Below are 13,176 nucleotides of genomic sequence, written 5' to 3'. Positions count from 1 at the left end.
GAGATTCTCGCCTACCATGTTCGAGGCATTGGGGTCAATAACCCAGGTACCACAAAACTGCAAGAAGAATTCTTTGGCAATTGTGCCTATAGTCATACCGCCAAACCTTACACTTCACATGTGGGTCTGTGTATCATTGGGTAGGTAGGAAGTGGAAGGTGCTTCCTAGTTTCCTGATTGTTTAGCTGATGCCCATAACATTATGCCTGAAAACTTGTTTCCTTAGTGGATTGCAGAGACCCTTTAAAAAGGTTTAAAAGTCCTTTCAAAAATCCATCCAAGAAGTCATGAAAACGGAGGTGTCATCTGGGGACAACGCAATGCTTACCTGGGGACAGAAAGTATACCCCACCAACATAAGACTCTGTGCTGAGAATACGAGTATCATTAATAGTCACATAATAGCTATTTATGGCCAGCATGATTATTCTCAAGGTTTTTGTTTTCCCCTAATTACAAAAAAAAAATACATGAAACTCCCTTGAAATCAGGCAGTTACTGTTTTCATTTTATGCGATCGCTGTGTGTCATTGGGCTGTGCTCAGGCTCACTGCCAAGGCCTTCACCGTCACTTACAAGCAGCTGGCGATGCTGGTACATCCTGTGAACTGAACGCATCAGTCAGGACAGCTCCTCCGGAGCCTTCCTCAGGTGACTGGCTTCCGTCGCCAATCTTGGAAGCCTTCACAGCAACTTGCAGACTCTCAGCTAAGAAGGAGGAAAACAAAAGTAGATTTAAACAACAGATCGATAGAGAGGCGGCTTAGTCTACCAGTTGTGGCCAAGGTGCACCAGGTGGACCGCGTGTGCCCAGCTCACCACAAAGAACGCTCAACGCAAAACTGTAAATTTACTTGTGATCATCTTGTGAGCTAATTAATTTGATTGTAACTCTGTCACCTGGCTCTTGAGCACAAACTTTGTAGATGACAATCTGTTGCATCCCAATGGTTAGATACTATAGTTGATAAAAGGTTGATAAATCATATTTGGCCTGAAACTGTTGTTATGTAGACTGAGACCTGTAGCTTGGCTTTACTTTTCTGTTTTTGTTTTTTAAGTAACCCCCTCCCCTCCCAAAATAGGAGTCCAGGCTGGTCTCAAACACCTATGCAGCTGAGGCTAACTTTGAACTCTTGCCCTGCGGCCTTTACCTCTCAGGTCCTGGGATTTCAGGCATGTGCACCATGACTGGTTTTATGATGCAATAACCGAACCCAGGGCTTCAAACATGTTCAGCAAGAATTGCACCAACTGCATTATATCCCTAGTCTGCTTTCATAGCACTAAAGGTTATATATGCACAGGCACATAAACACACACAAACATATCCCAAACAGGGTGTGACCTGCAAAGACTAAAACACTTACAGCTGGTCCCTTACGGAAAAATTATACAACCCTGTAGTCTATACCAATTGACAACAACACCCTTTTGCATAGAGAATTTAACACAGTTTTAAAAATACATTGTATAAACTACCTCAGGTGCAACTTTCAGTAAATTAGTATGCTGAAAACTAGTAATACAACTAATAATGTATACAATATAGGTATTAGGATTTTTATCCTGTTTCTAAGAAATATTAGTTATTCCTCAAAAGAGTGTTTCTTCAAACTTGCTTTTAATAACACACATTCCCATCTGTGCTCTAGTCCTCCTGGGAATTACCACACCAAAAAAGGAAACACGTTTACGCGCATAAAGGAGTCTCAGCTAGCATGTGGAATATTACTATTTCGAGGAACTTGTAGTTATTTCTCAAGCATTCTCACCATGTTTTGACCACATTCAGGTGAGAAAATTACACACCGAGCATCTACTGTCCTGGTGCTAGGCTCCTTTGATGACTAACCAAGGAGATTTGAAAGAGAGGGGTAGGAGACGCTTGCAGCTCTGGCCACACAGAGGCGCAGGAGAGCAACAGTCTCCAGTGGGACTGGGGAGAAGTTCCTAAAAAGGGGTGGAAACTGAGCAGACCTGAAAGGATGGGTGGGATTCAAGAAGAGCTCGGAAGGAAAATAGCAGCCTAGCAGAGCAAAGGGGCTTCTCAATGTGTGCACTCAACTGTCTTTCTCGAAACAATGATGTCCTCACCCTGATGAGAGGCCCTGTTCAGCTGCAGTCAACAGATCAGTGAACCAGGATGCATTCTCATCTTCAGCCTACATGGCCTACATCGTGCCTCCACTGCTGTGGGTTCCCCTGAGTGTATCCAAGTTCCTTCATCATGTGCTAAGCCAAAAGAACAAAAGCCAGTGGACTTCCCAGCTCTCGTTAGGGAAGATTTGACAGAGAGAAGAAAGTAGAAGCCACTGGCTAAGTATAAGAGCAAGTGATTTGGTCCATTAAGGCTTTGTCCTGTGAGAGGGGCATTATGGGTGCCCATCAGCATACTTTGCTTTATTTCCCAAACATGCCCCAAATCTGTCTACTACTCTGCTTCCATTATAATGGTCCTGGACACCCAATATGAGTAGATTCGCCCCCTCTCTATAACTCTGCAATTCCCCACTTCTTTATTCTGCTCATTTTTCATCATAGCACTCCATAGTCTGACATACGAATTTCTTTATACTTTGAAATTTCTGGAGCATAGGTATTCTGTTTCATCCTGTTTTACCCTCAGCACCAAGGCCGCCGTGTGTGACGCGTAGATAAACATGTTCTGAATCTGTCAAACCAATCCATTCCCAGAGCAACTTGCCTTCCTTCAGGGCTGCTGCCAGCAGGGAGGCTGCCTGGGGAGGCTCTCCGGGGTCAGGCTTGATGAGCAGGTGAGGTTCTAGGTGGACATCCTCAAAGCCACTCAGCTCCCCAAGTTCAGCATAGATATGCAGTTTTTCTTCCAAATACATGCAAATTTGTTGGTCTTGGTTACTGAGTATTTCTGGGGAATAAAATTCATTGTAAGAGATTATCATGAGCATGGTTACAGAACTAATACAAAAAATCAAGTTGGGGAAGAAGACACCACAATTCAGCAAGCAGTTGGACCCAATGCTTTCGTTGGGTGGGAGAGACCCAGATTCAAATTTTCATTTAGTGACTGTTACCTCCTGCAAGTGACTTCACGTCTCTCCCATCATCCACTGCATGCGATAAATAAATGTATAAATGTCATCTCTCATTCTCCAAATTCCGGACAACCTCGCAAAGGTATTCTTTGTTTATGGGGACAGCTTTCTACTAAGACTGAATCCCCAGCTCTGCAGAGTGAATTGAGGCAGCCCTCTCTTCAACGAGTGAAAGCTCCTGGGGTGAACAGTGCAGGGTTGGGAAGCTTCAGTCGTCAACGTCAGTCTTGGCCAGAGCCAGAGCCAGTTTGTGGTTCTGCTTCTAAACACCATCTTTGTATGCATCAGTTTTCCCTGACTTCAGTGTGTTACAAGAGTCTTAGAACACAGAGACCTTAACTAGCATCAAATCCAGAGAGTCCCTGCTTCAGTTGGTTAAGGGAATTGAGGAGAAGACAGCAAATTTTTTTGGTTGTTTTGTTTTTTGAGACAGGTTTTCTCTGTATAACAGTCCTGGCTGTCCCGGAACTCGCTTTGCAGACCAAGCTGGCCTCAAATTCACAGACATTCACCTGTCTCTGCCTCCCTAGTGCTGAGATTAAAAGTGTGTACCACCATCACCCAGCCCCACAGCAATTTTTTTTTTTTTTTTTTTTTTTTGGTTTTTCAAGACAGGGTTTCTCTGTAGCTTTGGTAAGTGACTCTAACATCGGCCGTGGAGTTGAGAGTTAGTGAGATAATGTATTTCTTGGCTTCACAGGGCACTCGATGACCCTCCTGCTGAGCTTGTCTACTCACAGAAGCTGCACCTGGCAGCAACTCCAGTGCTCACCAGCACCACGTGACCCACAATTATGGTTCCCTATGGGTTATGTGTATTTCCATGAGTATCTTAGTCACTTTTCCTTATCTATGGACTGGTGGTTTTCAAAGGTGGAGGGTGGGCAGTGCAGACCTCAGATGCTCACAATTAATCCCAGTGATCACCACCACTCAAGAGCACAGGACCCGGGAGCCAGAGCTACATACTTCGTACCTTGGCATTGCTGGATTTTGGCCACTCTGGCCTCAGCTTTCCGCCTCTCTTCATCAGACTCATTTGTCCTTCCTCCTTCTTCTTCTGGACAACTTTAAAAGACAACAGTCAAGGCATCACTGAAACGAGTTCCAAGGATCTTTAAGCTTATTAGAAAAACATGGGAATTTGGCAAGGGAACGAACCAAAAAAAAAAAAAAAAAAAAACCAGCATGAAGAGAATTCATTGTTCCCTCTTTCTTTTCAAAAGATCAGTTTTCTTGGGTACACACACATTACAACATAGATTCAAAGTCAGCTCTATAGGATGATGCAAATATTCCAACCCTCCCCCTACTGCTACCACTATCATCAGTACAGCTAAGATAATAGAATTTGGGGTTTGTACCATTATGGAACTCCTCAATAGGGCTAGAGTGGAAGGGATGTAGGACAGACAGCAGGCCTCCATATGGGGTAGGTGTGGTAGAGATGGGAGGAATTACCAACAGGGATTATAATTCCCACCTTTGCCCCTCATTTATCAAAACCATTCTTGCCCGAGTAACAAGCAATATGTTAACTGAGAACATTGAGATTCGCCAGCCATTTATTCGAATGATTCTTCGGGCACACGGAGAAACAGAAGATAGGGTCCCTGCCCCCAAGGAGCTTCCAGTCTAAGGGGATACAGTCTACCTACATGTAAAATGTAACAACTACAGGCACTAGATGGCAAGGGCCAAACCAGAGCCTCAGAGAGTGGCTGTGATGTGGCACATGTCAGGTAAGACAGAGACCACCTGGACTGAAGAGGTCTTCATGAAGCAGGTGAACAGGAGCCACAGCAAAGCATACAGGTAGAGCGGGAAGGCACAGCATGCAGAGAGGTGTGCAGAGGACACAGCTGCAGGCGACATGCTACGGCAGGCAGGGGCAAAGGTCAGGGAGCAGACAATTCTGGCTGAGGCAAAGTTTTCATGCAGGGGAGACACGGTTAGAACACATTCCCCAACTGAACAAGGACACCTCAAAGACGAATGACAGCCAGGTTACCTTTCCACGGCCTGCTGAATGCGCCTCATCCAGTTGTTCCGTTCCTCCTTGGAATTGGTGTGGATTTCGTACATCTCCGGACCAGCAGATGAGGCGCTGATCAGGAACATGCCTCGCTCCTCGTTAGCGACCTCTCTAGCAATAAGTTTCTGAAGCGAAATAACCGAAGGCTTCTGGTCCTGCCAGAGTTGGGAAACGCACAGATGAAACAACAGGGTCTCTAAACCGAGAGCCACGTGGGAGAAAGAAGTTGCAGAAAGCAACAGGACTGGGGAACTCACTTCATCCCACTCATTATCCTTTCAGAGACATCAGAGTTCTCCAAAGGAGAGGGGAAAGGAGATCACATTAGCTCTCCCGTGGCTAGGACAGTGTTTGGCACCATCAGCTGGAAACATGGCATTCAACATAGGAGCTTGTGGGGGACATTTCTTGCTCAAACCCCAAAGCAGATGGAAAATGAAGACTTAGGGGAATAACTGTCCTTAAGACTGTCAGTTTAGGGACAGGAAAGATGGCTCAATGGGTGAGAGTAAATACTGCTTTTGGCAGAGGACCTGAGTTTGATGCCCAGCACCCACACTGAGTGGTTCAAAGCCACCTGTGACTCCAGCTCTAGGGGACATGGTGCTTCCTCTGGCCTCTGCACTCACATACGCACACCCACACAGAGAGAGATAAACAGATTCTAAAAAAAGAAGTAAATGCTTTTTTAAGATTGGTAGTTTAAAAGGGCAATTTTAAAGAGATCAGATGGTGAAGAAAAAATATGATCAACTGTGGTCAAAGAAGAAAATGTATCTCTGACATTACAATCAGATTGTGAAGGATGAGAAGTTAGAGCCCATTGGAATCAGAAATAATTGCAAGACAGTACCGGAAAGAGAACCCTAGGAACTAAGGGGCTAAGTCATCAGATACAATGTAGAAATGGGCAGACAGGACCTCAGACTTCCTAGACATCACCAATCCCTTATGCTCCAGCCTCACAGGTCTCAGCTGCAGAACTGCTGCAGCTCTACCTGCAAGTAGCTCTTCCTCACCAACCAGATGAACACTGGGTGAGCAGAACTGGACCTAAATCATCTTCATACGCCAGACTCATAGCCTTGCATAGTATAGCCATGCAATCAATGTCTGCAGAACTGAATTTAACGTAATTCCATCTGAGGGAAATTGGAAGAAAGTCTAAGAGTTGGTGTCCAAGGTATAATGAAATAACTTCTGCCAACATTTACTGTGGTCTTTCAGCGCCTCCATGCCATGCCCTGGAGCTTCACAGATGAGACCTCAATAGCCCCACACCTGGCTCAAGAGCCATGATTAAAAGAAGGGCCAAAAGAATGTCTGCAGGATGAGAAGGATGTGGGATATGAAATCTTCTTTGGTCTGTGGCTCCCACCACGGTTTACAGATCTAGCTGAAGCATGTAGTTTTGTTTTTTTCCTTATGGACTGGGTTTTATCCAGAGTTTGGATTCTATATTCTCCACTTCTGATGTCTTGTTGCTGGCTTGTCTGCCTTTCCAGTATTGTATAGCTATGCCACACCTAGAGTTATTGGCCAAGGCATCTCTGCAGTGGTTTTCATGCTTTTCGGAGCAGTGTGAGGAAAAAAAAAATAGATCATGATGGAACAGACTGGTCTACCCAGTCCCGTGCTTGGACTCTGGAAAAGGAGAGTAAATGAGTAAAGCCGATTTTGAATCCTCTCTGTAATGAGAGGGGTCTCCTAAACATTATTAAGATCCCTTTTCGTATTAGAGATCTATATTTCAGCCTCCTATTTCTGTATGTAAAAATGTAAGCTGAGTTTGAGCTGCTTGATGTGAAAGGATGGAAAATTATTAGTTGTTCAGTGTTCCAGAGAAAGGGAGATGGTGGCAAGATCTTTCCAAAGTGAAGAATAAATAAAGGGTAGAAAGGAGCATTAATTAAATCCCAACCAACCAGACAGCATCAAGGGCATGCTTGTCATTATTCATATGAACTACACAAACACTAGTGAAAAACAAGATTCGACATCCCCAACAATGAAGGCAACACACCAGCTTTGGAGACAGATGTTATATACGGATTATGCAAAGACCTAATACAGTCCACAAGAATGTTTTGTTGTGCCTTTGAAAGTTAAAGGTATTTTTTAAAGTTAACAACATTTGTGAGTAGGATCTGTCACCCTTCAAAAATACTCTAGAGTTGGGAGTGCGAGGTAGAAACACAAGACTGGCTAACCTGGACCATATTCTCATTTCATTTATAAACACCAGCTACAGCTCAGGAAGCATGACTCGCCTTGACCCTGGACGTGTACTCACTAGCTGAGGACAGTCCCTGCTCTCCTCATCATGCTCTCTGTTGACTTCACTCATTTACATTCCTGCCCAGGCTCTGCAGCTCTCTGCAATGGAAGGCCTCTGATAAAAGGGAAGGGGGAAAGGAGAGGCTGTCTCCCGTCCAACTGCTACCCCATTGCCACTGGTGCTGGTTCTCTCTGTCTCCCGTCCACCTGCTACCCCATCTCCACTGGAGCTGGTTCTATCAGCTAAAAATCCTACTGGGGCAAAAATACCTTAAACTTGCTTCATATTTTAAAGTTGAACTTATAAAATATGTTAAAGTCTACTTTTGTGCTACAACGAGAATGATCTACTTACCACAAAGGGAAGGGACACATGAATGACTGTAGTCATTAGAAGCCACTATGGCAGGAGGGAGGTTCTTCTTTGAGCTTGACATAGTTACTCAGTAGCAACACATTTGTCTAGCATGCAAAAGGTCCCGGGCTCAATCCCCAGCACCACGAGAAATGAAAAAATACTCTCCTTTAGAAATTTCCCTGTCCTCTTGTTTGACAATAGGGACATTATCACAGCAGGTGACAGATGAGGTTGGCAAGTGGCATGGCAAAAGGACCATCCAGCAGAAAGAAAGAACAGGATGCTGGAAATGACCTATGCCCAGCATTGATACCTCAGTTGCCAGAGTTAAGCATGGGAGATGGGGATGAGGATGGAGACCACAGTAAAGACCTAGATAGCCAGACAGTAGGGAGGTTCTTGAAGCCCTGAGGACAGTGTCTATTCACCATAAATGCTAAAATAGTTCAATATTTTCACAATTGATTAAACTGCCTGCTGAACCAGTTGTGAAATCTGTTATAGCAGTGGGAACACAGTACGGACATAGTCTTGTCAAGCGACCTTTTTATTTTATTAGGAACTTCAGGCAACACGGCACCAACTTGTGAAAATGTGCATTGTGTGGTCATATACTTACAACAGCTGCAAAGATGTATTTCTGGTCTTTTTCTTGTAGGAAGAGCAGCACATCAGTTAGAAGCAGAGCTAGGATATCTTCAAAGACAAAATCATGATAGTATTAATGAAGGGAACCACAGCCTAGATGACTTTACTAGCTATTTTAACTTCATGCTTGACATTTAAATCTGTTTAACAAAAATGGAAGACTTTTCTAGGAAACTTGTATTTAGAAAACCTCTTGCTATAGTAGTTAATATCTATCAGTGTTAAAATGCATAGGGAGTTGTTTAAGTGGACATATTTCTATGCAGCACTTCAGAAAAACTATAGGACTGTAGCAAGAACAACTCTGTAGGAAATGTTTAAGAGCACAGCACAGTTTTCAAAATGAAAGAAAAATCCTATATAAAATAAGGCTCTGAGATGATGAGATAGCATAGGCTTGCAATCCCAGTACTTGGGAGGCTGAGGCTAAAGGATTACAAGCTTGAGGCCAGCCTGAGTTACATAACAAGACCTTATGTCAATGCACACCCCTCCCCCATGAAAGAAAGGCCTAAGAGAATAGAGCATGCCCTTGCCTTTAGGGGAAATAGAGCTAATTAAAAAAACTGTAAGGGAACAGCTTCCACAGCAAGTGATGGAGGGACACCTGCTCCATCTGGGCTGTGTAGAGTTTATTTCTCTATGTCACTTGGAATCTTCGCAAGAACTCCCCCCTTCCTGTAACCACCGCATAGCCTAGTCGAAAGAGACGATGCTATTCAGTGGGCAGAGAAACAGCATCACATGGATGGCAATTGTAGTTCTTCAAGACAACATCGTAAGCTACTCATCTGCGAATACCTTTGCTTGAATTTCCATCCAAGCCTGCTCATCCTCTGGTGGGCAATGACCTTCAAGTGACTATAATAGAATAAATCCTTATTCTCCCACTTGCCTAAAGATGTAATTAAGATGAAGGAGACACAAGGTCCTCAGAGGCTGTAGAGGAGGCTGAATAGGCAAGCCTTTAAGCTTGGTCTTCAGGTCTGGACCAATAATACCAGACTCTCTGGAAGGAGACCTGAGGGGCCGTCAATTTCTCAGGTCCCAGAGATATGAGAAAGCACATGACGGCAAGGTGCTAGCTACAGTGCAAGCCCTTGAGAACACCATTAAACAGCCCTGGACCCTAAGCAGACTAACAGAGTCAAGTTTACGCCTGTCAACAAATTGAACCACTGAGAAAGAGCTTATCGCAGGGCCAGTATGCAGGTAGATGTGTCATATTACTGAATAACCAAGGTGATATTTAGGCTTTTCTCATTTCACCCTCCACGGTCTGAAAGCCCCAGGTTGTCTTGGCACACGGCAGATCCTTGCTGTGTAGGTGTGGGCTGGCCTTGCTTTTAACACACCACATTTAGCAGAGTATTTCTGCGCCAACGATGTTCAGATCTCTCGACTCCTTTGATGTCACACATCACAGGCTTTCATACTCATGAAAATATAGGGGAAGGATTTCGCTCAGGACAGCAAGCTCCAGTCAAGCGTGTGTATCCCCCAGTCACATTTACCCGCTGAACATCACAACTTGAAGATGTCTCAACTTATAATAGTCCGGGGTTTCTGGAGGTGTACTTGCAAGTCAGAGCTATTTTGCTTTCGAACATCTGTCCTCTGTTGAATGAGTGATATGTACAAAGGGAGGAGAGATTGGGCTGATGGGACCACGGTACCTTTGAAACGGCCTGTAGCAGTTTTCCAGTAGACGAGCCCGTCATGCAAGAGGGCCCTTTCCTTAGTCATCAGGGCCTGCTTCCTAAACACGTGCCCATTTTTGAGCTTGGTGTACGTCTTGTTTTCAATTTTATTTAGGATCTCCAGCCACTTTTGGTTCTTCTCATATTCACTGACTTTTAGATCCACAGCTGCTATCATGTCCTTAATTAAGCCAAGAGCTTTGCATAGGTCTTTGTGTTCTTCAGTCCTCTCTGCATGAGGGAGAGAAGAAAGAAAATGATAATAATCCAGAATACTAAGAGAGGCTATTTTTTGTCTTAAGTTTTTAAATATAACAAAGATTCCCTAAGAAAGACGTTGGATTAAATTCAAACATTAAAATATCTCTCTGGGCCACCAAAAAGAAGCAATACAATACTTGCTATAAAAGCTTTGCATTTGTATTAGCTGGCAGTGAGATGTCAGGCTTCCAGGGATAAGCCTGCCTCTCTGCAGCAGGGCCATCATTCACCCTCATTGTTTATGGGACTAGATTTAGAACAACCTAGGAAGCAAGCTGCGGGGCATTTCTGGGAGAGTTCCCAGGGACATTTCACTTAGGAGGGTCCCACCTTCTTTGCATGGCCTGGGGACCCAGACTGAACAAAAAGGGTGAGACAAATCCAGTGCCAACACTCATGTATCTCAGCTTCCCATCTGCAGATGCAATGTGGCCAGCGACCTTATACCACAACCTCACACCACGACTGCCATGCCTTTCCCTATCATGACAGATGGTGTCCCCTCAAACTGAGAGACAAACAGCCCCTTCCTGAAGCTGCTTCTCATCAGGTTATTTTGTCACAGCAACAAAATGGATCAAATGTAATCTAAGCAGGGACCATGGATTGACCTGGGCACTCCTCCTGTCCTAGAAACAGGAAAGCGAGTAAACCCTTCACTGTGTTTCTAAGGACTGAACCCAGCCTTGGGGTCATGCTCACGTCCTCTGAAATGGAGCCGCAGGGTGATTTAAACACCCCAGACTCATTTGCCTTCTGGGATATATTAGCATGAAATTGAGGATTTTAATATTCTAATTAAAGTGATTTAGCCCCATTATTCTTTTCTTTTGATTATGAAGGAAATGAACGTATTTTGAGGCCCTGTATTGTGCCTCAAGAAAACCAGCCAGGTTTATCTACACAGAACAAGACTATCATCTGTTGTTCTTTAAACCACTGGCTACGCCTCTCACCTCCAGACCACCTTAAGGAAGGCCTCTGGAGTAGCTCCTGGAATGGCTTCCGGAAACCTCAGATGAAAGGGGCTTGAGCTCTTTTCTGTATTTGATGATAAAGATCAGCTAGTTGATATTTGCTCAGGTGCCTGGACCTGAAGAGCTAAAAGGAGGGGGAAGAAGGGGAAGAAGGGAAAAAAGAAAACTGGCAGAGAACCAGAGACTCTTGAGAGCCTACAGCTGCGGGACACACATTTATAAAGATCAGCCAGGAGGAGGGCAAACAGATCTCCAAATGTCTAAACATCCCAGCTTCTCAGCGTGCGTACAGATTCATGCAAGCATGATCAGAGCATCTAAAGATCACACCTGATATCTGTGTCTCCAAGGAGGAGTCTTTCTCGCTACCTTCCAAAGAACACACACACCTCATGGCTTCTCTCTCCCTGACAGAGCCTTTCCCCTCCAGAAAGGAGATTTACTTCTAAGGAAACTATTTCAAAATTCGGAAAGCCAAGGAAAGAAAAGTGAGGTTGAATTACCAAGTAATCGTGAGTAATTCTGGGAGAAGGCTCAAAGGCTGGCAAACCGCTGTCCCCTAATGCCTTGAAACTCAAAAGGTGCAGCACCAGTCTCCGGGGAGCCTTTACAAATGCCCCTACCCTGCCCCACCAAGCTCCACTCACACCTACCGACTCCCCATCTGCACGCAAATGTACTCCCTTGTGAAGGGACAGCTAGTGAGGTTGAGGACCACGGGGCCACAATGGTCAAATGAATCAAAGGCCAGAAGCTCCAGGAGTAACCTTTGACAGCGCCTGCCAGAAGGAGGAGGCCTCTGTGCCACCATGCTGACTCTGTCCAGATGCAGAATTCACAGTTACAGCTTGCACTGTAAGTGGGGCAGCCCACTGGTGCCATCTACTCTGCCTACCAAGAACGAGGCACGGGTTGAAGCATGGATGGAGTAAGGTGCGCTAACACTACTGGACACAGTTTTGTCACTAGAGTGTTGTAGGAAGTTAAGAGAATTCACATGATGCAAACTCAAAGGCCTCTATTTTGTTTTCATTCTTTTGCTGAGAACAAAATCAACGAAGCTTTCTCTATAGACCATTGTCATATTCTCTCGTGCATCAAACCATAAAGAACCATAAGTGGTAGAGGGAAAGAACCAACTTTTACAAGTTTTCCTCTGACCATCACACATTACATTTAGTGTGTGTGTGTGTGTGTGTGTGTGTGTGTGTGTGTATGTATAAACATATCTAGTCTCTCCCCACACACACAAAATAAATGTAATTTAAAAAAAAGTAATTTCTCATATTTCTCAAAATGAATTCCAATTCAAAGGCTTTAGAAGCCTGCTCACAATGAGAGCATCGTGAAGGCTAAGAGACCCTGTGAGAAACAAAAGCGTCCCAGCAGTCATCTCTCACCTTTTGTGTACTGCAGGATCCTCTCCACCAGAACCGGGTACTTCGTGATGCGCTGGGTGACAAGCAGGATGCACTCTGGGATTCCTCGGCGGCGGGCCAAAAGGTTGCTGTTTCGGATCTTGAAAAGTATAGACATTTTTATATACACCAATTATTTTACTTAAGGATTTACAATTCAAAATCCACAACTGTATACTTTGTCCATACTTCATTGTCACCATCAGTTAAAATGCATACATTGTCATTGCAGTTCGTACTTTTGTTGTTGATCACCAGAGCCCAGGGTATGGAGAGTTTCAGCTCACACTGATGCACTTCTAATCCCCAAATGAGCAAACTCTCAGGGTCCAGCATCAGCAAAGGTTCTGAACAATCACGAACGTGTGCATGCTTGCTATTTGCCTTTCTAACATATCTTCCTCCATCTTTGCTATTACACACTG

At 44.4% G+C, this 13,176-nt stretch overlaps 1 protein-coding gene across 4 annotated transcripts in view; it reads right to left on the bottom strand.

The window, feature by feature from the left end:
• Arhgef28 (Rho guanine nucleotide exchange factor 28) overlaps positions 1–13,176 on the bottom strand; it is a 291,354-nt gene that overhangs the window by 43,007 nt on the left and 235,171 nt on the right. For all 4 annotated transcript variants that reach the window (XM_041663279.1, XM_041663280.1, XM_041663282.1 and 1 more), the window contains 7 exons: positions 12,734–12,851; positions 10,072–10,326; positions 8,367–8,443; positions 5,089–5,267; positions 4,054–4,145; positions 2,708–2,890; positions 577–708 (listed from right to left, as the gene is read on the bottom strand). In XM_041663279.1, the coding sequence (XP_041519213.1) occupies positions 577–708; positions 2,708–2,890; positions 4,054–4,145; positions 5,089–5,267; positions 8,367–8,443; positions 10,072–10,326; positions 12,734–12,851 (1,036 nt within the window). The remainder of the gene's footprint in view (positions 1–576; positions 709–2,707; positions 2,891–4,053; positions 4,146–5,088; positions 5,268–8,366; positions 8,444–10,071; positions 10,327–12,733; positions 12,852–13,176) is intronic.

The sequence above is a fragment of the Microtus oregoni genome, unplaced genomic scaffold (assembly GCF_018167655.1).
Source record: "Microtus oregoni isolate MIOR12 unplaced genomic scaffold, Mior012 000014F_ref0000157, whole genome shotgun sequence".
Classification (NCBI taxonomy): Eukaryota; Metazoa; Chordata; class Mammalia; order Rodentia; family Cricetidae; genus Microtus; species Microtus oregoni.
This window is presented reverse-complemented; position numbering and strand designations above follow the sequence as displayed.